Source organism: Bubalus bubalis, chromosome 3 (genome assembly GCF_019923935.1).
Source record: "Bubalus bubalis isolate 160015118507 breed Murrah chromosome 3, NDDB_SH_1, whole genome shotgun sequence".
Lineage (NCBI taxonomy): Eukaryota > Metazoa > Chordata > Mammalia > Artiodactyla > Bovidae > Bubalus > Bubalus bubalis.
Window position 1 is genome coordinate 107536479 of NC_059159.1, and position 24001 is coordinate 107560479.

The 24001-nt window shown below is 41.9% G+C and overlaps 1 protein-coding gene and 1 long non-coding RNA gene across 13 annotated transcripts in view; one reads left to right on the forward strand and one right to left on the reverse strand.

Annotated features, from left to right (window-relative positions):
- PIP5K1B (phosphatidylinositol-4-phosphate 5-kinase type 1 beta) overlaps positions 1 to 24001 on the forward strand; it is a 338893-nt gene that overhangs the window by 305230 nt on the left and 9662 nt on the right. For 5 of the 8 annotated variants that reach the window (XM_044939943.2, XM_044939940.2, XM_044939941.2 and 2 more), the window contains 2 exons: positions 7455 to 7569; positions 18377 to 19239. In XM_044939943.2, the coding sequence (XP_044795878.1) occupies positions 7455 to 7569; positions 18377 to 18400 (139 nt within the window). In that variant the 3' untranslated portion in view covers positions 18401 to 19239. Of the gene's footprint in view, positions 1 to 7454; positions 7571 to 18376; positions 19240 to 24001 lie in introns of those variants that run through there. The other 3 variants (XM_025281590.3, XR_006549919.2, XM_044939944.2) reach the window with 2 other exon arrangements.
- The window catches only part of LOC102398554, a 161094-nt gene continuing 139781 nt past the window's right edge, over positions 2689 to 24001 (reverse strand). For 3 of the 5 annotated variants that reach the window (XR_006549922.2, XR_006549923.2, XR_006549921.2), the window contains 5 exons: positions 15237 to 15349; positions 13476 to 13527; positions 11445 to 11598; positions 7378 to 7651; positions 2689 to 3575 (listed from right to left, as the gene is read on the reverse strand). This is a non-coding gene — a long non-coding RNA (uncharacterized LOC102398554). The remainder of the gene's footprint in view (positions 3576 to 7377; positions 7652 to 11444; positions 11599 to 13475; positions 13528 to 15236; positions 15350 to 24001) is intronic. The other 2 variants (XR_006549925.2, XR_006549924.2) reach the window with 2 other exon arrangements.

Consider the following 24001-nt stretch of genomic DNA (forward strand, 5'->3'; position numbering starts at 1 on the left):
AAAACTGTGCTTTGTACCATATGTTCTCTGAGCAAGTGCCCCCATGAGAATCAGCTATAAAACACTCATTAGGTCTGCAAACAGAAATCAGAGTGTTCCAGGCTATAAAATTACCTATGCCTGTTTTCAGCAGTCCAGCCAGGCTAATGTTCTCCAGTGAAGCCAAACTAATGTTGCTGGTAAAAGAAAGGAACATTTTTGTAAATGACAGAGAGGCCTGAGCTGCATCAGAGAGCCACTAATGTCAGCTCCCAGAGGGAGCTAGGAGGACATAAAATTCCCCCTCCTTATCCTGCTTAACCTGTGACAAGTTTGTGACGTGTGCAGAGACCAGAGCAGCCGAAGAATGTTGGCAGCGCCTCTGCTTTTACGAGGGAGGAAGAAAACTAGATAGATTAACAGTTTCCTGAGCACCTTGCTGCAAATTAGGTGCAATTAGCCCTCAGACCATCTAAATTGAGGGAATTGTGACAAAACTTGATGGTGCAGAACCCAGGCAGCCAGCCAGACTCAAACCTGTTCACATAAAATTGCTTCTAGAAATGGATCTTCCCAAGCTGCGAGGCTGAAAAATGGCAGGCCTTCTGAGTAGATTGCTCAGTTTTGAAGGCACTCCTCCCAAGAGAAAGTGACCCCTGAAATGGAATCTGGAAAACTCAGCCTGGGACATTAGAAACCAATTCCAAACAGGCTTGTGCCCAAGAAGTCAACAGTGAAGTAAGGAAACCGAGCAATAGCAAGACTATTACCAGTGTCAGAACTGGAGAGAAACAAATCGATCAGTGACATAAACATTTAAGTGAAAATCCCTTTTAGAACATATTTTACCTTTCTTCTTGGGGCATGTTCAAGGGAAGAGGAATTTGCTGTAGGCTGCAGATGCGTTTATTTACATTGGATGGTTTATTCTTGCATTATCTCCCTACTCTTTTATGGATTGTACTTCATTAATTTTTTAAGTAGCAATGGACAAACACATCCACATTCGAGTATATAGTATAAAGATTCTTAAAGCCCAGATAATACTTTATGTCCTTGTGTGAAGCATTTTCATGTATAACCTTTACTAACCTCTTTGCTAAAAACAGCAGCAGAATGTTAAAATGAAGTATTTTGATTATCAGTTTCAGCAGAAACCCAAAACAAAAGCAAGGTGTGAGACTGCAGGACATGCAAAGGAAGTGGTCAGAAACCATTTAGCTGACTACCTACAGTCTTTGAGCGAAGTTAGAGAAGCCAGGAAGAGTTGGCAGTTTGAATGTGATCTTTAGAGAGAGCTCTAAGGGAGTCGGGGTGCCTGTGCCTGTCCCTACTCAGGGAAAGGGACTTCAGTGAGGCTTCAGAGACCTTGATAGTGCCTCATGGGACATAGGGGACCTGGATGTGTCCCCTGGTTTCTGACTCATGCCTAAGGCCCTGAAAATTCCAGTGGCAGAGCAGGGAAACTGTGCTGCTTGGGAATGGTCTGTGCTGCTCACTCACCTCTCTCTCTCCTTATTTTTCTCCTTAGTGCTTTTGACCAACATACTATATATTTTAAGTATCTTCCTCTCATTACCTGTTTTCCTCAATGCTGTGCAAGTTCCATGAGTCCGAGGTCTCTGTTCAATCCCCACTGCATCCTGGCGCCTAGAATACAATGTGCAAAGATGGGTGTCCGTGTTGGGCGTTTGCTGTTACTCCAGTAATCCTGCATGTTCAGGGTTGTTGTTCTCATTTACATATAGGAACCTGGAGTTTCCAGTAACTGGAGGGGTTAAGAAACGCATCCAGTATTGCATATACAGCTAAGAGGAAAAGCCAGAATTCAAAGCAAAGATGGTGAAAGTGAAAGTTGCTCAGCTGTGTTTGACTCTGCGACCCAGAATTCTCCAGGCCAGAATACTGGAGTGGGTAGCCTTTCCCTTCTCCAGGGGATCTTCCCAACCCAGGGATCGAACCCAGGTCTCCTGCATTGCAGGCAGATATTTTCCCAGCTGAGCCATGCCTGTAATGCCTTATCAGCTGAGGTATCTGTTTCCCTGAAGTGTATTCTCATCCTTTCTTGGGCAGCAGATAGGACCTAATCTAAGATTTTTAGGGACGCAAAATGCCAGTTCTATACTTGGATATCACTCAGTACATACTGAATAATGAAGATAACAAATATTTTTTAAAAGAGTAATTGGTTACATAGCTTTTGCTATTTAATGTCAGATTATTCCAAGAGCATTTAATGCGACTTTATAAATGCCCAGTTGTTTACACAGGGCTAAATGGTTACATGTCTTTTTTAAGTGTTAAAACATTAGAAGGTTATATACCTCTATTCTTGTCAACTCTCAGATATTCATTTTTAATATGTTACTTTTTAAAAATTGTGGTAACATACCCATAACACAAAATTTACCATCTTAACCATTTTTAAGTGAACAGTTCAACATTCAAAGTACATTCACATTGTTGTGCAACCAGTCTCCAGAACTTTTTCATCTTGAAAAACTGAAACTCTGCCCACTAAACAACTCCCCATTTCCCCCTCCCTTCAGCCCCTGGCAACCTCCCTTCTACTTTCTTCTTTGAATTTGACTACTTAAATGAGGAAGTCGGTGAAATTATACCATCTGTTGGCTACTGTGAATAAGGCTGCTGTGAAATTGATGTATTAACTTTAGGGCTGCCATAACAAAGTACCACAGACTAAGTGGCTTAAACAACAGAAATTTATTTTCTCACAGTTCTGGAGGCTAGAGGTCCAAGATCAAGGTGTCAGCAAGGTTGGTTTTCTCTGAGGCGGCTCTCCTTGGCTTGTAGATGGGCCGTCTTCTTCCTCTTCACATGGTCTTTTCTCTGTGTATCCAAGTCCTAATCCCCTCCTCCTCTTCCCGTAAGGACACAAATCATATTGAATCAGAGCCATCCCAATTATGTCACTTAACCTTAATTATACCTCTTTAAGGAGCCTATCTCCAAATACCAACACATACTAAAGTACTGGGCTTAGGACTTAAAGATATAAATGGAGGCTGGAGGGAAGCCCACAGTTCAGCCCATAACACTGAGGGAACAAATATCTGAGACCCTGTTTTCCATTCTTTGGGGTATATATGAGATAGTTGGCTCGAGTGGTAATTCTATTTTAACTTTTTTGAGAAAGATAAATATGTTGCTTTGTACAGCATATTTTGCCTACTTACTTTTCCTCAAACCTCTCTGGCCATAACTCTTCTCAAACAAAAGATCTCCACAGCTCACATCAAGCATCAAACCCGCATTTGTTTTTGCTGGCTTATGGGATGCTCCTCAAGCTCCTAGGCACATTGGTCTCAGCTCCCTCAATTTCTGCAGTAACAAATTTATAAAATTTCATCAGGGGTGACCATAGAGAAGGTGTTTAATTGGAAAACAAAGTTCATATTCTAGCTCTATTCAACTCTAGTGTGACCTTGAGCAAGTTACTATGCCTCTCAAGCCTCAGCTTCTTCATACAGTGCAGTGAGGATGTTGGGCTGACATGCACACAGAGGGACCAGGCAGAGATGATGCCAATGGCGAGAACAGGCCCGGTGTGTGACGCAGAAGCAGCAGTAGGGACCCTGGAACAATGGAGAGGACATGCCTCAGCCTCATCACTACTCACAAATGTGGGCTTGGAGTTGCCTGCCCATCTCATTTCTCATTAGAATCTGTGGAAGACTGGATTTTGTACGAATTTTCTGTTACTTAATTTAGCAATCATTCAAATTAAAAAAAAAAAAAATCTCTTTGGGCCCAAAACATACTTCTCGCAGCCGGCCTGAGCCCGTGGGCCAGCAGTTTGCATTTTCTAGGCAGACCATCCTCCAGGAGAGAGGCCCCCTTACCTCTGCTCCCGCACCAGCAGCTCTGGCCCTGGGACTCTGCAGATGGTCCCCAGCTTCCCCAGCCTGCAGCATAGCATCTCTCCACCATTCTGTATGAGTTCCTTTATGACCAGCTTTTTTTCACTTACCAAGGTCCACCTATATTGCTGCATAGATAATACTTTACTATATTTATTGCCAAATAATATCCCATTGTATGAATTACTTATCCATGCATCAACTGGTGGACTTCTGGGTTATTTCCGCTTATTGGCTATTATGAGTAATGCTGCTGTGTCCGTTCATGTGCAGTTCTTTGTGTAGGCATATATTTTTCCATTTTCCTTACATATATACCAAGGAGTGGAATTGCTGAGTTGTATGGTTTTGAAGATTCACCAAAATGTTTTCCAAACTAGCTTCATCATTTTACATACCTATCAGCAAAGTAGGAGGGCTCCAGTTTTTCCATATCATCTGTCTTTTTTATTATAGCCATCCTAGTGGCTGTGAAGTGGTGGTATCTCATTGTGCTTTTGATTTGCATTTTCCTAATGACTAATGATGCTGAGCATCTTGACATGCATTTATTGGCCATTTGTGTATCTTCTTTGGAGAAATGTCTATTCATATCCTATGACCATTTTTAATTGAGTTGTCTTTTTACTGTTGTACTACAAGAGTTTTTTATATACTCGGGATATCTCATTTTTGTCCCCCAAATTTAAGGATGCTCAGAATATTCTTCTTACTAAGATAGGATATTATTCTAACATGTGCAAAACAGGGTAAATTAACAGAAGGTCTTTTCTTTTAATATGCTTGATGGATGTTATTAAATTTGACGATATGGTATTAAGGAAATATAGTACTTTCTCTGTAATCTTTTATATTTTAGCTAAAATAGCTGCAGAAGGAAATGGCAACCCACTCCAGTATTCTTGCTGGGAGAATCCCATAGACAGAGGAATCTGGTGAGCTACAGTCCATAGGGTTGCAAAGAGTCAGACACAACTGAGCAACTGACCATAAGCTGATAAATGTACCTGTTAAACCCCAAAGAAAACTAATTGTTTTTCTATTTGTATTTGGTTTTAACCATGCTAGTGACTCATCCATAGTTTCCAAGAGTAAAACAAATATTAGGTTGAAAAATACTTACAAAAGGATTTACTCCTAGGCAGGTGAACTCTGAATCACAAAAGGACCACAAAAAAAAAAAAAAATAATAAGGAGGAGGATTACTTTTTGCTATATTTTATACTACAGGTGGTATGCTATTAAAAAATTAAATTTTAAAAAGAAAAAGCACTTCTAGAATATCTTGGTTATACCCCTAATCTTAGGATGGAAATAATTTAAAATCATGACCAAAAACTCAAGCAAGATGAGAGAAGCTTAGATTTGAACCTCATCAAGTAAATTATGGTTACAAAATAACTCAGAAGCCATTAGAGATTTTTGAATTGTATTAATTGTGAACTATACATATTTTGCAACCCCTTTGTTTCCTGCTTTGATGTTTAAGTAGATAAATCATTCATCTTTCTCATAAGGCTTAACCAGGCAGGACTGCTCCCTACCCATGGGATTAGTGAGTGACATCCTAGCAGTCAAAAGGCAAAAGCCAATTAAAGCCCATTACAGCATCCTTGCTCTTGATCCAGAAAATAACCTGAGCAACATTCATTACCATGCAGTGCCTCTCCAAACAGCATCCCTTGAAACCTGATGGTTTATTTAACCCAAGAAATCTGTAAAGGTTTACAATATAAAGTCAACAGCTCAGTGGAAAGAGGCCACATTCACCTTGATCTTTAAAAATGAATCAAAACACACAGTTTCCCACCTTGTATAACCCATCTTGGGTTTTTGAAAAGCAAGAGGACTTTTTTTTCCTGTGTCTAGAATTTAAAGAGAGAAATTATATCAAGCCAAAGTGAAGTGGCTTTCATCCCTGAGTTTCCAAATTCTCAAATATCACCAAATGGAAAACCTATGGGAGATTCCCTGCTTCCCTTTCCTCTTACTACTAGTCTGGATTCTCACAATTTTGTGTTATGTGTTCTACAAATGAACCTGATTTCATAAGATCCATATAATTCTTTTGAGAAATTTTTTTAATATTGAAGAGCTCAGAACTTCTATTTCATGTATCTTCAATTAATAGGTATGTACAGAAGTAGAATTATGTGTCGTGCCCAGAAGACGGAGGACTGAGGAGTATAATGTCCTCAATAAGTCACCTATCTATCTGGGAAGCTCAGACAAGAAGCCCAGGGGGTGACTTTACGTGGGAGTTTTCAATGGAGTGAGCTGAGAGCTCAGCCCCCGGGTGTGATGGGGAGGTGAGTGGGGAGGCCAGACTTCTCCTCTCCTGCTCTCAGCCCTGGTGCCCAGGCAAAGCCCCAGCCAGGTCTGTCCCACGTGGCTGCCAGCCAGCCCCCTAGCCCACCCTCTTCTAACACCAACATCAGACTCTTCCACCATTGTGTGTAGATATTTTGTTTCCACATGGAAAATCTCCACAGGTTACAAATATAACTAACTTTTATTTCAGTAGGGGGGAAGACTGTACATTCCTGAGCTGCTAAATTCCCAATTTAAACATTGTCAATGTTAGCTGTAGGCCATGGGGTCACAAAGAGTCAGACACAACTGAACAACTGAACTGAACTGAATGTTAGTGTGTGCGCGGCTTAGTCATTTCCGACTCTTCAGGACCCCGTGGACTCAGCCCACCAGGCTCCTCCGTTCACGGAATTCTCCAGGCGAGAATACTGGAGTGGGTTTCCATTTCCTACTCCAGGGGATCTTCCTGACCCAGCACTGGAACCGGTGTCTCTTGCATCTCCCGCATAGGCAGGAAGGTTCTTTACACTATTGGACCATTTACTTAACACTGGTTGTCATATCATGAAAAAACAAGGTGGCTTCCCTTCCATAAAGGACTCCAGTGCTGTCTACCTGGGTTCCTTTGGCTTTTGCTGTTATCCTTGTTAGGAAGGGTCCATCTCAACTGTCCTCACATAGCACATGATACAGAGCTCTGTATTTATGTGATTCATTATTACTCCAAATGTCGGCCTTGAATCAGCAGCAAGAGCATCACCTGGGAGCTTGTTACCATGGGCTCCATGTCAGACCCAATCAAACTCTGGGGGTGGAGCCCAGGAGTTTGTGCTTTCACAAGCCCCCAAGGGGATTCTGCTGCACTTTTAGGTTTCAAGAAAGAAATCATCAATGCTAATGAGGGATCAGGTTATCTTCTATAAGCTAGAAAAACATCAATACTGTTGAGAAAAGGATTTAAGCAGTGAGAGCTAACTATTCAGAGCTGGAGATGGGCCTCTAGATTGCCAGAAGTCCACTCTCACAAGGCGTGGGGCCAACAGATCACCTCTCAGAAATACAAAGTGTCTCATGCACTGAAGTTGACCGAGAAAAGGCACTGCCAATAAAGCCAGATTCTTCAGACATAAGCACAAATACCTCTAGGTGTGACCGTATCTCCTTCAAACACCCCACATTTTTCTTTCCCCCAAAGCTCACCCACCTCAGCCACCACTTGGGAGGGGTCCTTGGATTTTGTTCTGAAGGCCACATGCTCATCATTCTTCCTTATTTTTCCAGTAAAGGGTTACCTTCCAGTTCCACCTTTACCTTGGAAGAGGGGACCATCTACTTGACTTCTGAGCCAGATGCTCTGGAAATGCAAGATGATGCCTCCGTGCTTGATGTCTATTTAGTAAGTAATATCTGGTTTCTTCCCCTTCTTTTCTGCCTCGTTTACAAATGGATCCAGGCCATAGGTCATACAAGAACAAGTTCTGTAAGGTAAGGCATATCTGAGTTTTAAACAATGGCACCCCATCACTTCTACAAACAGTGCGTCTTTTCACAAATTATGCCATCCCACAGTTCTTATAGAACAGCACGCAGAAGAATATCGAGGATAAAATCCTAAATCATCGTATGTAATGAGAGCAAATCCCCTATTGTTGAAGCCAACTGGGGCACCTTGGTGTCATTCTTCACAAACTAACATCTATTTTGACTCAATTGTATCCGCTTGTGTGGGGGACGTGTGGGTTCGTGTAGCCAAATACTGAAGCCAAAGCTGAGATCAGTGCAGTGCAAGCCTTGTTCAATGGCCGAAGAATGGAGAGGTGAGAATATAGTTCACAAGTCAGCTTCTCACCCATGTGGTGAGAAGGGTTTGATTTTAAAGAGTAAAGACAAAAGGAGGAGGGATGAGATGAAGCTGAGTGGAGGCATGTGCAGTAGTCTATGTGGGAAGGGACTGGGATGTTTGAGGGAGTAGGGTGCCACTCTTTTTATCCTTTTTTGGTCCTTAATTTCCAGTTGTGACCACTAGTGGGTATGTCATTTAATTCACTAAAGTAGTAAAATCAGTGTTTAATGAGAATCAGGGTCTGTTTGAGGTCAGATTTATCACCATCTTGGTCCCTGCTGGTTCCATCTGGGTTTTTGGGTTTTACTTCTCTCCTTATAACTTCCTTTCTTATCTCTGGATCCTGTGACTTAAAGGATTTATGTTAACTCCTACTGAAGGAAAGGGTTGGCGGGTTTTGAGTACGGACTCGGTGTAGCTCTGGCAACTCTTTGTGTTCTTATTGACCAAAAGAGGGAATTAACACCTACCTTACAAGGCTGCTTGATAACAGCCATTCTGACAGGTGTGTGGTTTTGATTTGCATTCTCCTGACAATTAGTGATGTTGAGCCTCTTTTCATATGCCTGTTGGCCATCTATAGGTCTTTGGAAAAATGCTTATTCAGGTCCTCTGCCTATTTTTTAACCTGGTTGTTTATATATATAAACAACATAATCTGTATATCAGGTTTTTTATATGTATACACACGTGTAACATAATATATATATAAATAATCAGGTTTCATATATATATATATATATATAAATTGAGTTGTATGACTTCTTTATATATTTTGGATATTAAACCATCATCAGACATATCATTTGCAGATGCCTTCTCCCATTCAGTAGGTTTTCGTAGCATAGTATTTTGAACAATAATTATAATGGCCAAACGGGGTACATACCATAGGCAGGCACTATACCAATGCTTTTCTTACACTAACCCTTTCATAAGGTAGGTGTTCTACTTGCCTCCATTCATGCAGACGAGGAACCTGGGGCTTAACTGATCAGTTCTCAGAGCTTTCAGGTGGCAGAGCCAAAATTCAAACCCAGCTCCTCCCTAAGCCCCCGTCACTGTAATATTGCCCAGGAAGCCCCCATGACTGTAGTTGTTCCCGATTGATGTATCCATCTCATTGGAATCATGCTCCTAACGAAGGCAAGAAGTGGATCCAAAAAGGAAGGAGTGAGGATTTTTAGTTTTTATAAAATTCCTCTTTCATCCCTTCTATTTTTTCAAGTTTTTGTTGCCTCAGTTCTTAAACCTTTTGATCTCTGGATCCCTTCATATTCTAAAAGTTGAGGATCCCAAATAGCTTTTGTATATGTGGATTATATCTATCAACATTTTATATTTTTAAAATTAAAATGAGAAATTTCAAAAATATTGATTTGAAACAACTATTAAAATGTTAAATATATTTTTATGAAAATTTCGATTTTTCAGAACGAAAATAAGCTTAGTGAAAAGAGTGGCATTATTTTACGTTTTTGCAGTCCCTCTTGTAAGAAGCTGGGTGTCTGCTTCTACATTGATTTGGCATGATCCAGCATGTGACTGTACTCCACTGTGCACCCATGAGAGGGAATGAGAAAGGCAAATAACATCTTAGTATTAATAGGAAAATAGGGTAACCTCATGGATCCCCAGAACTGGTCTCCCACACCATTGTTCTAGTACTTTAACTTATTCCCTTCTACTTGTGCAGAACCAAATGAGACGGATTAATTAGAAATAGGCACTGAGATTCTATGCTTATCTCTGCCTCTCATTAATCACTGATGGTCAATTAATCACCCTTTTTGGTCCTTAGTTTTCTCATCTATGAAATGGATCATTAAATCACCTCTTAAGACCCCTTCCAGCTCTGACTGGCCATGGCCTGTTCTAAACTACAAGGAGTTCCAGAAATAAGGTGTTTTGTTTTCCCCCTCAGAATAGCTATAAGCTGTTTTTTCATATTGCAGTTTCATCACACATTCTACCGTCAACCTTCACAGTATTTCAACTTTTGTGGCAACACATACAGAAAATTCTGCACCATTAACTTGTATTTCTAGGGTGTGTTTTCACTCTGGAGATTATTTTGCATGCTCTTCCAATCTGAGAGCACGCAACTCACTGCCCTTCCTTCAATATTTTCATTTGCCTCCACACTATGAAAGAATGGATGGCAAAGAAAAGCATCAGAAAGGAAAACCAATCTTGCCAACATCGTTGTCTCTCCTTCCTCTTGACCTGATTAGGATCCTCTTAATCATAGCAATCTTTACTGAAAGGGCAGTTGAAAGTTTTTGTGGTGACATTATACTAGGTGTTGTAACCAAACATAAATTTTTCTTATAATGTTTCTCCTCCTTTAAGAATTGTTGGTTGTGCTACCAGTTGCTAGTGCTACTATTTATATATTAATGGACAATACTGTTTATATCTCTTTAAAATATAATTTAAACTCAATTTATGCACACCAGACAACATAAGAAATTTCCTTTTTAAAGATGCATTTATAAATATCACTCATTATTAGAGAAATGCAAATCAAAACTACAATGAGGTATCACCTGACATTGGTCAGAATGGCCATCATCAAAAAAATATACAAACAATAAATGCTGGAGAGGGTGTGGAGAAAAGGGAACGCTCTTGCACTGTTGGTGGGAATTGGTCCAGCCACTATGGAGAATACTATGGCGGTTCCTTAAAAAATTAGGAATAAAACTACCATATGACCCTGCAATACCAATATTGAGCATATACCCTGAGAAAACCATAATTCAAAGACACGTGTAAGCCAGTGTTCATTGCAGCACTATTTGCAATAGTTAGGACACGGAAGCAACCTAGATGTCTATCAATAAATGAATGGGTAAAGAAGATGTGGTACATATACACAGTTGAGTATTAATCATTAAAAGGAATGAATTTGAGTGAGTTGTGAGGTAGATGAATGTACAGCCTGTAATACAGAGTGAAGTTAAGTCAGAAAGAGAAAAATGTATATTAACAAATATATACGGAATCTAGAAAAATGATACTAATGAACCTATTTGCAGGGCAGGAAGAGAGATGCAGACAGAGAGAACAGACTTGTGGGGATGGGGGGAAGAGAGGGTGGGGTGAATTGAGAGTAGCGTTGACGTTGACCATGTGTAGAAAGCTAGAGGGAAGGAGCTGTATCGCACAGGGAGTTGAGATCAGTGCTCTGGGACAACCTACCTAGGTGGGATGGGGGCAGGGTTGGAGGGAGGCTCAAGAGGGAGGGGATATATGCATACTTATGGCTGATTCACGTTGTTGTACAGCAGAGCCCACCACAACACTGTAAAGCAATTATCCTCTAATTAAAAAATACAAAGATCCTTCCCATTATGTGCATGTAAATTAGGCTAGCTATTCTGCCTTTTCCAGTAGTTTGACATAAAATTAAAAGGATAGGTTACCTTAAATGGCTGCTAGTTGTTCCATTATTCTTATTCAAGCATTTGCTTCAGGTTCCATGTTCCTAGTTATTTCTTGGAAAAAGGCCGTTCACCCTCAAGCTGTAGTTCCAGGCTATGCGATTCAGTTTCTCACATCATCGGGTTTTTTAAGATTCTGTCCAATAACCAAAGAGATGTTTTCCACTGAATTTTGAGTTGATGACACAGATTGGAGTATTTAAAAGAATACAGCAGAGATGAGCAGGCTCTTGATTTTAAATGGCCAATCATGCCATCTTCATAATAGGGCCCGATTCCGCTTTTTGAATCATCCGATATTCTAAGGCACTGATCAGGGTAGCTGTCGTTTGGTGTTAGTGCAAAAAGGAACAAGCAACGAAGGCAGTGCAGCTGAAAAATGTGGGTGGGAGTGTCCTTTTTTATGACTAACTGGGAATGGGTGGGCAGGTAGGAGATAATGGAACTGCTTTATTAAATAATAGAGAAGTGAAAGAGGGCTGCCACAAAATAACAGTTTTCTTGCTTCTGTTATTTAGTCTTGAAGTCATGCCCTTTTTGCTTTACACTTTACGTATTAACAGCCTCCCAATAATATATCTGATCATCCAGATGTGTGTTTCTGCACGATGGCTAAAGTGCAAAAACAGCTGTGGGCAAAGAAACAGTTAAGCCATTTTTTTTTAGCCAAGCCAGTATTGGCGATTAGTGTTCTGATATGCAGCTGTCAGACGGCTTGGTTATTTAATGTGTCTTCAGGGTGGTTAATAATACTCTTTGATCATGGGATGAAGGGTGGCAGAGAAGCGAAAATGATTGAATTAACAGCTTATCATACTATTATCTATGAAGAAAAGCTTGAGAGAAAAAGAAAGACACTTTAAATTAGGTCATGGGGGTCCTAGAAAACTCAGTGGAACTTTTTGGCAAGAGACAATGCATTTCTGGACTTGACTTTCCTGACATGGACGTTAATGACTTGTATGTGAAGTGTCGGGCCTCTGGAATCATTCCTTGCCTGAGCCAGCGCTGGCTGCAAAGGATGTTTATTTGAAACAGTGGCAATTCTGTTGCTTCTCAGCAGAGAGCTAACATCCCCACCAACCAGAGATGCTGCTCATGTTTCTGGTAGGTCTTAGTGTGATCGAAATAGGAAGAGAGAGATAGTGGCTGCCTTTGGTTTAGAAGTTTCACCAGAATGCCAGTTTCTTCCACTGTCTGACCACATGGTTGAGAAAGGAAGAGATTTCAGAAAGGGCAAAAAATAGGGCGCTTTTCAAAGAGGGTTTGATCCTTTTAAGTCACTGACCAAATAACATTTCTGAGACAGATGGAAAAGCTGACAAAATGGATCTGACTGCCTCCACCCCACGGCACCTAGAAAGGATTCATCCTCAAACAAGAGTGACGCCAGCTTCAAATTAATGAGGCAACCTGTCAGTCTGGATTAGGTCTCTGTGGGATTTTTTTTTTTTAACAAATAGCATTAAACTGCTGTTTAAGGATTAGCTTAGGGAATTGGAGTTATAAAGGCATACTGGCTTTTCAGTTAAATTAGGCCCACAGTTAATTGGATGACAGATTGCAGAGCTATGGTAGTTTTTTTCTTTTTGTCCTGGCTTTATAGTGAATCATGGCCTCACAGGCCAGCTTGATTTCCACCTTTCTCAAGGCTGGTTTTGCTCTCGAGCTCACCTAAGGTTCCTATTCATCCAGGCCCTTGTTGGGGGCCCCTGTTATTCTTTGTCTTTACCTCTTAACACCAGGCTCTCTCTCCTTCCCCACTCCCTCCAGAATCTTCTTGTCGCTTCTCTGCTTTCGATTTCCATCTTCTCCCTCATCATAGGAAACCAGTGTTTGCTAGTCTCCTAATAAGCCTTTTCAACTCTTGGGAAGAGTGTGTTTGTGGAAGAACATATTCTAATGGTATGAACCTGGAGGCTACCAGGCCCTGAGCCTTCTGGAAACAAAAAAAGCAAATTCAAAAGAATTTAGGGAAATGAAAACTTTAGGGAAAGTAAGTTTAAATCATACCTGTGGGACCTCATGAGCTGGCTGTCCCTCATACCATTCACACTCCTGGGACCTGAGGAGGAATGGGAAAAGTGAGTAGAAGGGAGGATGCCTACATACTGTCCACTTAGTAAAAAATAAGGCCCCTCTGACGTGACAGATGGCATGTGGATGAGACGAGCACCCAGCTTCCCTTTTCCTCTGCCTGTGCTCCCAGGGCTGCCACGACAATGTGCCACAAACTGGGAGGCTTAAACAACAGAAATGTGTCTCCAAGTCAAAGAAGTCCAAAGTCAAGATGTTGTAGCCCTGCTACCTGTGAAGGCTCTAGGAAAGGATGCTTCCTGGCTTCTTCCGGCTTCTGGTGGTCATGTGGTCCTGAGCATTGTTCCACTTGCAATACTCTATAATCTCTGCCCCAGTCTTCACACTGCCACCCTGGGACTCTCTGTGTGTCCTCTCTTCTTGTGATAACACCTGTCACTGGATTTAGGGCCCACCCTAATACCAGAGGAGAAGGCAATGGCAATCCACTCCAGCACTCTTGCCTGGAAAATCCCATGGATGGAGGAGCCTGGTAGGCTGTCGTCCATGGGGTCGCGAAGAGTTGGACACGACTGAGCGATTTCCCTTTCACTTTTCACTTTCATGCATCGGAGAAGGAAATGGCAACCCACTCCAGTGTTCTTGCCTGGAGAATCCCAGGCAAGGAAAATCCCAGGGGGAGCCTGGTGGGCTGCCGTCTATGGGGTCGCACAGAGTCAGACACAACTGAAGCGACTTAGTAGTAGCAGTAGCAGCTAATACCGGATGACCTCATCTTAACTAGTTATATCTGCTAAGACCGTATTTCTGAATACGATCACATTTCAAGGCTCCAGGTGGATGTGAATTTTCAGGGGACACTAGTCAACCAACTACAGCACCTTACTGAGGACATGTGAAAGGGCACGCACACGCTCTTTAGCGTGTGGTGTGTGTCAGTCGCTCAGTCGTGTCTGACTCTCCATGACCCCATGGAATGTAGCCCACCAGGCTTCTCTGTCCATGGAATTCTCCAGGCAAGAATACTGGAGTGGGTTGCCATTGCCTTCTCCTCTGGTATTAGGGTGGGCCCTAAATCCAGTGACAGGTGTTATCACAAGAAGAGGGGACACACAGAGAGTCCCAGGGTGGCAGTGTGAAGACTGGGGCAGAGATTAGAATGGGTTGCCATTCCCTTGCCAGGGGATCTTCCCAACTCAGCAATCAAACCCAGGTCTCCTGCCCTGCAGGCAGATTCTTTACCATCTGAGCCACCAGGGACGTGAGGTTGGATATATGTTTCCAAATTATTGTGGACTCCTCGCAGAAAGGTATCAGGTGAATGAATGTATTAACAGATACAGTCACATGTTGGGGACATATTGTGTGTTAGAAATAAAATCCCTGAGGGTGGAGCAGGGCACTGGTATTTTTAAAAGCTCCTCACACATCCAGGGCAGGGTCCTTCAGCTCTGAACACCCTATAATCCTTCTGTGCTAAACAGAAGGGAAAGCTCTCCCCTAAGAGCCCCTAAGATGGTTGGCCAGTTAGGAAAAATGCACTCAATTCTAAGGTGAACCTTACCACCTTCGTTTATGAACTGGGTATGGGACTGGGTTCCTGCAGCAGACACTACTGCCACCTCGTGGTAGGAAGGTGCCTCTGACCAACCTGGATAAGGAGTGACTGAGGTCCTGGAATTGAAATCTAAGTGCGAGTGTGAGGCTCGGAGGACTGTCTCCATTCCGTGTACTTACTTTATGGTAGCCTCTCGGTGCTGTGAACCCACGTTTGGCAGGGGTACATCCTTCAAACAGCAAAGGCAGTTCCCTCTGACAGACATCTACCACCTTTCAAGTTGGAGTGGAGGCTGCAATTTACAATCAGACAGAAAAATGAAGGTGCTAATTTTCCCTAGGATCCTAGCATGCCCTTCTCATCCATCAAGGCCAAATACACTTGATCCTCTTTGTAAGCCCTATGTCAATTTGGGGGTTAAACACAGAAAAATCCTTTTTACTGCTTAAGCAGCATCTTTAATGAAGTATCAACAAACATAGGGTGAAAAAGCCTTTTTTTCATTTTCAGTCTTTGACAGGCTGTTCTTTACAGCCATTCTACCTGCAGGGGACTATAGCTTTTGTGGTAGCTCCCAATAGAATATACGGTTAAGTATGTGTGCGTGCTAAGTCACTTTAGTCGTGTCCGACTCTTTGCGACCTTATGGACTGTAACTCGCCAGGCTCCTCTGTCCATGGAATTCTCCAAGCAAGAATACTGGAGTGGATTGCCATTTCCTCCTCCAGGGGATCTTCCCAACCCAGGGATTGAACTCGTGTCTCTTATGAGTCTCCTGCACTGGCAGGCAGGTTCTTTACCACTAGCATCACCATAATAAAATTCAAATATAGGTCCTTATTTAAAAAAAAAAAAAAAAAACCAACTTTGTAAATCCCAGTAAGAGTACTGTATTTGTTTCCTAGGGCTGCCATAACGACATACTATAAACTGGGTGGCATAAACAACAGAACTGCATGTATTGTTTCACAGTTCTGGAGGCTAGAAGTTCAAGGTCAAGGTGTTGGCAGGTTCATCCCTTCTGAGGGCTGTAAGAGGAGGATCTCTTTCTGGCTTCCCTTCTTGGCTTGTGGATGGCCATTTTCTCCCTGTGTCTTCCTTGTGTGTGCCTATCTCTGTGTTCAAATTTCTCCTTTTTATAAGCATCTCAGTTATATCTGATCAGGGCCAGTCCTAATGACCTGACTTTAACTCCCTTACTCCCGTAGTACTGGGGGTTAAAGCTTGAACACATGAATGGGCCAAGGGGAACTGGGAGGCACAATGCAATCCATGCCGGCTACTGTGTTTTTGTGAAGAAAAAAATGGTACCAAGAAAAGTGATGGAAGGGAAAGGCCTGATAGGGGTGCAGCCTCTGGCTATGGCTAGGGGGTCTCTGGCAGCTCACCCTTTCCTTCTGCACAGGGAGAAAAACCAGTGGCCTCGTCCCAGGGCAGTGCTCCCTTTATGAATGAAGCTAGGAGAAGGCAATGGCACCCCACTCCAGTACTCTTACCTGGAAAATCCCATGGACGGAGGAGCCTGGTGGGCTGCAGTCCATGGGGTCGCTAAGAGTCGGACACGACTGAGCGACTTCACTTTCACTTTTCACTTTCATGCATTGGAGAAGGAAATGGCAACCCACTCCAGTGTTCTTGCCTGGAGAATCCCAGGGATGGGGGAGCCCTGTGGGCTGCCATCTATGGGGTAGCACAGAGTCGGACACGGCTGAAGTGACTTAGCAGCAGCAGCAGCAGTACCATATTACCCTCCCCACATTCTCCAGAGTGAACTCAGTTGCAGCCCCAGGGCTATGTGATACATTAGATAATAAGGTAACCATTTCGATTTACAATTAGCAACAGTCACTGTAAGGTCCAATGTAGAACTGTCAGCCACATAAATCACTGATGCCCTCCAACTTCTCTTAGGTCTTTGGAAAACAAATCAATCAGGCTGGGAACTGTGTTAAAATATTGCTGCTATACTAACAGTTTTGAAATGAGAGGCCATAATCCTAAATCCATCCCTCGAGACATCCAGAATCAGTGCCAGGTTTTTCTTGGGTCTGTTCTCATCTTATCAGTAATCTATCTGCTGGTTGGTGTGGAACACTTTGATTGGGCATTGGAAGGCTGGCAGAAGGCCTGGGACTCAATGTACTGCCAGCACTCAGGATTCAACAAACATTCTACATGATCGGCACAATGTGCTAGTTTTCTTCCAAATTGTACATATCCTCCAAGGTCATTCCAGGTCCACTTTTTGCCTCAAGGCTTCTCAATTAAGGCCCTTTCGTCCCTGGTTCTTGGGAAAGAATAATTTCACCCCTGAGTCTGAGTCTAAATTTTTTTTTTTAAGTACTAAGGTAAGAAACTTAGCTGGGAGAAAGCTTCCTACCTATAAAAAACCCCATACCAGTGTGATTGGACTCCATACATAGACTGTGTCCTGATTCCTATAGCATTAGTGTCTGTACTTGTTCACCTCCTTAAAAAAATGGTGAGCTTTTGGACACCCACTACTGTTGTTCAAAGAGAAATCTCCTACTCCAGTCTATTTCCAAGTGATCACGCCTTGTGAAGTATCCTAATACGGGGCAGATATGAATATGATAAAATGAAAACACAGAGCCTGATGTTTGAAGAAAAATTCCAGAGTACATGGTGGCTCCTCAGAAACTCAAGGGTCTTTGAGAAGGCAATCTGGTGAACCCAGAGAAGGAGGGGACACCGGGCCCCAGGGGATGATAGGGGTGAGACCCTGTGGAGCTGCTTGCGTGTTTGTGGCAATGCAGAGTTTGGACTAAAATGAAGGGCGTGAGGCAGGATGCATTGATAGGTGCTCTCATGGCAACAGAGAGAACATTGGCCAAAAGAAGAACAATGTGAAGTAGGAACAAAAGGAAGCAGGGCTGGGGAAGAGGGGCTTGGAACAGGAAAAGAAAATAAGGGACTTGCCGCCTATGATAGCCTGGAGAGGAATCAGTTTTTTCCTCAGGGGTATTTTGGCAAAGAATTTCAACTTAAAATCAGAATGGGGCTGCCCTTGGACCCCAGAGAGGAAAAGATCATGCTTCCGTGGGACCCTGGGGCTGAACTGTGAGGCAACTATAGTTAAAAAAGAACGTCACCCATGAAGGTCAGGCACTCATGGAAAAATGAGGCCTCAGGGACTATTTAGTGTGGTCATCTTAGCCAGTCTGACAGTCCTGAAACTCTGCCTTGTTTCAGCTCTGCCCTTAAATCCCCTCACAGCACGTTCCAGATCTTATGAAATTCTATTGGCTAAATATGCCTTTTAAACAGCAGGCTGAGGGTTTGTATGTGTTTCTTTCAGGAAAAAAGGGAGGGATGGAAATGAGCCTAGAAGTGAGACCTCAGAAGAGGAACGTCTCACCCCTGACACCCTCGGCACAGCACTCTAAAAAGTCACCCTCCAAAAACTTGGCCCATCATGAAGTGATCTACTTTAGGGGGACCCCTGGGGTAACCTGGCTGCCCCACAGTGGGGTCCATCCTCAGAAAGGGCTTTGTTTTCAGCAAACAGACTACTTTTGTTTTGCTGTGTTCCTTTGTGTGCATTGTACAGTTTCAGTCATAGAAGTACCTGAGTTTAAGTGGAAATAAACGTATGAACTTCTCACACACCCACAAACCAACATATGTGAATAAATAATGCTAAGGATTTAGGCCACAGAAATTCCTAAATACTCCTTTCACACCAACCGTTATCACACCTTTTCCTTCAGGTCTCAGAATTTAAAACATATCGTGGTTTCTCAGAGCATCACATGCTTAGGGAACCCTGGCATCTGTGTGGACAGATGATTACGTACATGTACATACAAGAGCAGTTGATGACAAGAGCTCAAATGTCATTCTGTCTGTCCATGCTTCCCTGAGATATGGCTGGGTTCTCCCACCAAAGCACCAGTTTCTGTTTCTACTTCCAAAGCCATCAGGTGAGGAGAGGGTTGAGTTTCAGTACCTCAGAAGAAGTTGCTAGTGTTTGCGGAAGTAATACCTGAAGAGCCCATCTCTGTGTTGGAGAGCTGGAGGGGATCCTACACGTACCATATTTTGAAGAATAAACTCAAGCTATGAGTTTCTTCCCAGTGTAGATAGATAGACAGCTGATACTTTGTCTCTTCACTGATGGTTAATAAAGGATTTGTGGATTATAACTTGGAGAAAGGAAAATTGTTGAACACTTTATTACTAAATATGAGATAATCAAATCACCTTCTTCTCATTGTGGCCAAGTTTATAATCAGGGAGATACTGCTTAAGACCTAAAGACCTATCAGGCCACCTTGTTTTATTAGGGTCATAAATGCATACTTTCAGGTAACCAAACATGTCATTCCAGGATTACATTAGAACATGGGTATAGAATTGGCAGTTCTCACCAACTTTGACATCCTTGTACCTGGGGGGGTGAGAGTGGGTGTTTAATGAAGTTTACGGAAACTGCAACAAGACCCTCCAGTTTAAAAAAAAAAAATTCCAGTGGAATGAGAGAGAAGATGGCAGAGTAGAAGGACTTGCTCACCTTTGCTCATGAAAACACCAAAATCACAACTAACTGCAGGACAACAACCATTGACAAAAAAGACTTGAATCTACCAAAAAAGATACTCTACACCAAGAGATAAAGAAGAAGCCACTGTGAGATAGTAGGAGGGGCACATTAGCAACAAAATCAAATCACATACCAGTGGGTGATCCACAGCCTGGAAAATAAATATATCGTAGAGGTTCTCCTACAGGAGTGAGAGTGCTAAGCCCCACATCAGGCTCCCCTGCCTGAGGTTCTGGCAGCGGGAGGAGGAGCCCCCAGGGCATTTGTCTTTGAAGGCCGGTGGGGCTTGAGTGCAGGATCTCCAGAGGTCTGAGGGAAACAGAGACTCCGCTTTTGAAGGATGCATACAGGTTTCACATGAACTGGGACCCCAGGCAAAGCAGTGAGTCCATAAGAGCCTAGGCCAGACCTACTTGTGGGTCTTGGAGGGTCTCCTCAGGGCCTGGGGGTCAGCTGTGACTCACTTCGGGGGCAAGGACACTGGTGGAGGCCCCAGGGAATACTCATTAGTGTGAGCTCTTGGGCAGCAAAAGCAGTTCTAAGAGGAAGTTTATAGCCACACAGTCTTACCTCAGGAAACAAGGAAAAGCACCTCAAACAACCTAACCTTACATATAAAGCAACTAGAGAAAGAATAAACAAAATCCAAATTAATTAGAAAGAAAATATTATAAAGATTACAGTAGAAATAAATGAAATAGAGACAAAGAAAATAGAAAACATCAATGAAACTAAAATCTGGTTCTTTGGAAAGATAAATTGATAAACCTTTAATTAGACTCATCAAAAAAAAAGAGCTCAAATCAATAAAATTAGAAATAAAAAAAGTTAAATCTGATACCACATAAATACAGATGATCATACAAGACCACTACAAGTGACTATATGCCAATAAAATAGACAACCTAGACAAAATGGAAAAATTCTTATTAGAAAGGTACAATCTTCCAGACTGAACCGGGAAGAAATAGGAAATATGAACAGACCAGTCACAAGTAAAAACTTTCAACAGACAAAAGTCCAGGACCAGATGGCTTCACAGGTGAATTCTATCAGACATTTAGAGACAATATAACACCTATCCTTCTGAAACTATCCCAAAAAACTGAAGAGGAAGAAACACTCCCAAACTAGGAGGCCACCATCACCCTGATACCAAATCCAGACAAAGACACCACAAAAAAGAAAATTTACAGACCAATATCACTGATGAATGTATATGCAGAAATTCTCAACAAAATACTAGCAAACAGAATACAACAATACATTAAAAGGATCATACATCATGATCAAGTGGGATTTATCCCAGGGATGCAGAGATTCTTCAATATCCACAAATCAATCAGTGTGATACACATTAACAAATTGAAGAATAAAAACCATACGATCATCTCAATAGATGCAAAAAAAGCTTTTGACAAAATTCTATGCTCACTTATGATAAAAACTCTCCAGAAAGTGGGCATAGAGGGAACCTACATCAATATAATAAAGGTCATATGTGACAGAGCCACAGCTAACATCATACTCAACAGTGAAAAGCTGAAAGCAGTTTCCTCTAAGATCAGGAGTAAGACAAGAACATCCACTCTCACCTCTTTTATTAAACAGTTTTGAAAGTCCTAGCCATGGCAATCAGAGAAGAAAAAAGGAATCCAAATTGGAAAAGAAGTTAGCAGATAAAATACTATACACAGAAAATCCAAAAGATGGTACCAGATAACTAGGAGAGTTCATCAGTAATTTCAGTAAGGCTGCAAGATACAAAATTAATATATAGAAATCTGTTGCATTTTCAAATTTTAAAAAAATGACATATCACCTCACACCAGCCATAATGGCCATCATCATCAACAATAAGTGCTGGAGAAAAGGGAACCCTCCTACACTGTTGGTAGGAATGTAAATTGGTACTATCACTTTGGAGAACAGTATGGAGGTTCCTTAAAAAACTAAAAATAGAGCTACCATATAACCCAGCAATCCCACTCCTGGGCACCTATCCAGAGAAAACCATAATCCGAAAGGATGCAGGCACTGTGATGTTCACTGCAGCACTATTTACAATAGCCAGGACATGGAAGCAGCCTAAAAGTCCACTGACAGGAACGGATAAAGATGTGATGCATATACACAATGGAATAGTACTTACCACTAAAAAGAATGAAATACATTTACAGAGATGTGGATGGACCTGGAGCTGTCATACAGAGAACAGTCAGAAAATGAAGTGCAAATACTGTATGATATCACTTATATGTGGAATCTAGAACAATAGTAGAGATGAAAGTGAAAGTGAAGTTGCTCAGTTGTGTCCAACTCTTTGCGACCCCATGGACACCAGGCTCCTCCGTCCATGGGATTTTCTAGGCAAGAGTACTGGAGTGGGTTGCCTTTTCCTTCTCCAGGGAACTTCCCGACCCAGGGATCAAACCCGGGTCTCCCGCATTGTAGACAGACGCTTTACTGTCTGAGCCACTTATTTGCAAAGCAGAAGTAGAGTCACAGATGAAGAGAACAAATTTATGGTTACCAAGAGGGGAAGGTGGGTGGAATGAATTCAGAGATTGGAACTGACATGTATACACTATGATTTATAAAATACAGAACTAATGAGATTCTACCGTTATAGCACAGGGAACTCCACTCTGTGCTCTGTGGTGACCTATATGGGAACAAAATCTAAAAAAGAGGGGATATATGTATACATAGGACTAATTCATTTTGCTGTACAGCAAGCAAGAAACTAACAAAGCATCATAAAGTAATTGTGTGTTAGTCACTCAGTCGTTTCCAACTCTTTGCAACCCCAAGGACTATAGCCCATCAGGCTCCTCTATCCATGGAATTCACCAGGCAAGAATACCAGAATGGGTTGCTATTTCCTTCCCCAGGGGATCTTTCTGACCCAGGGATCGAACCCAGGGTCTCCTGTATTGTAGGCAGATTCTTTACCATCTGAGCCACCAGAGAAAGCAATTATACTCCAATAAAAATTAATTTCAAATATTTGTTCCATTTCTATATACTTACAACGAAAGGTCAGAAAGATAAATTAAGGAAATAATCCCATTTACCATAGCATCAAAAAGAATAAAATACCTAGGAATAAACTTACCTGAGGAGGCAAAAGACCTGTACTCTGAAAACTCAGATGCTGATGAAAGAAATTGTTGTTGTTGTTCAGCCGCTCAGTTGTGTCCGACTCTTTGTGACCCCATGGACTGCAGCACACCGGACTTCCCTGTCCTTTACGATCTCCCTGAGTTTGCTCAAACTCATGTCCATTGAGTTAGTGATGCCATCCAACCATCTCATAAGATGACACAAACAGATGGGAAGATATACCATGTTCTTGAATTGGAAGAATCAATATTGTCAAAATAACTATAATACTCCAGGCAACCTTCAGGTTCAGTGGAATCTCAATCAAATTACCAATGACATTTTTCACAGAACTGAAACAAAAAAATTTTAAAGTTTTATGGAAATACAAAAGACCCTGAATAACCAGAGCAATCTTGAGAAAGAAAAACGGAGCTGGAGGAATCAGGTTCCCTGACTTCAGACTATACTATTAAGGCTACAGTAATCAAAAAAGTATAGTACTGGCACAAAAGCAGAAATATATTAATAGATCAATGGAACAAGATAGAAAGCCCAGAAATAAACCCTCACACCCATGTCAATTAATCTATGACAAAGGAGGAAAAACTACACAATAGAGTGGAGACAGTCTCTTCAGTAAGTGGTGCTGGGAAACTTGCAGCACATGGGTGTAACCTTAAAAATGAAAGAATGATCTCGGTTCATTTCCAGGGAATACCATTCAACATCACAGTAATCCAAGGCTATGCCCCAACCACTGATGCTAAAGAAGCTGATCTGTTCTACAAAGACCTACAAGACCTAGAACTAACACCAAAAAAGATGTCCTACTTATCATAGGGAATTGGAATGCAAAAGTAGGAAGTCAAGAGATACCTGGAATAACAGGCAAGTTGGGCTTTGGAGTATAAAATGCATCAGGGCAAAGGTTAACAGAATTCTGTCAACAGAATGCACTGGTCATAGCAAATTCCCATTTTCAACAGCATAAGAGCCAACTTTACACCTGGACATCACCCAGTGCCCAATACCAAATTCAGATTGATTATATTCTTTGTAGCCAAAGATGGGAAAGCTGTATACAGTCAGCAAAAACAATACTGGTGTTGACTGTGGCTCAGATCATCAGCTCCTCATAGCAAAATTCAGGCTTAAACGAAAGAAAGCGAGGAAAGCTATTAGGCCATCAGGTACAACTTAAATCAATTTCCCTAGGAATATACAGTGGAGGTCACAAATAGATCCAAAGAATTCAATCTAGTAAACTGTGCC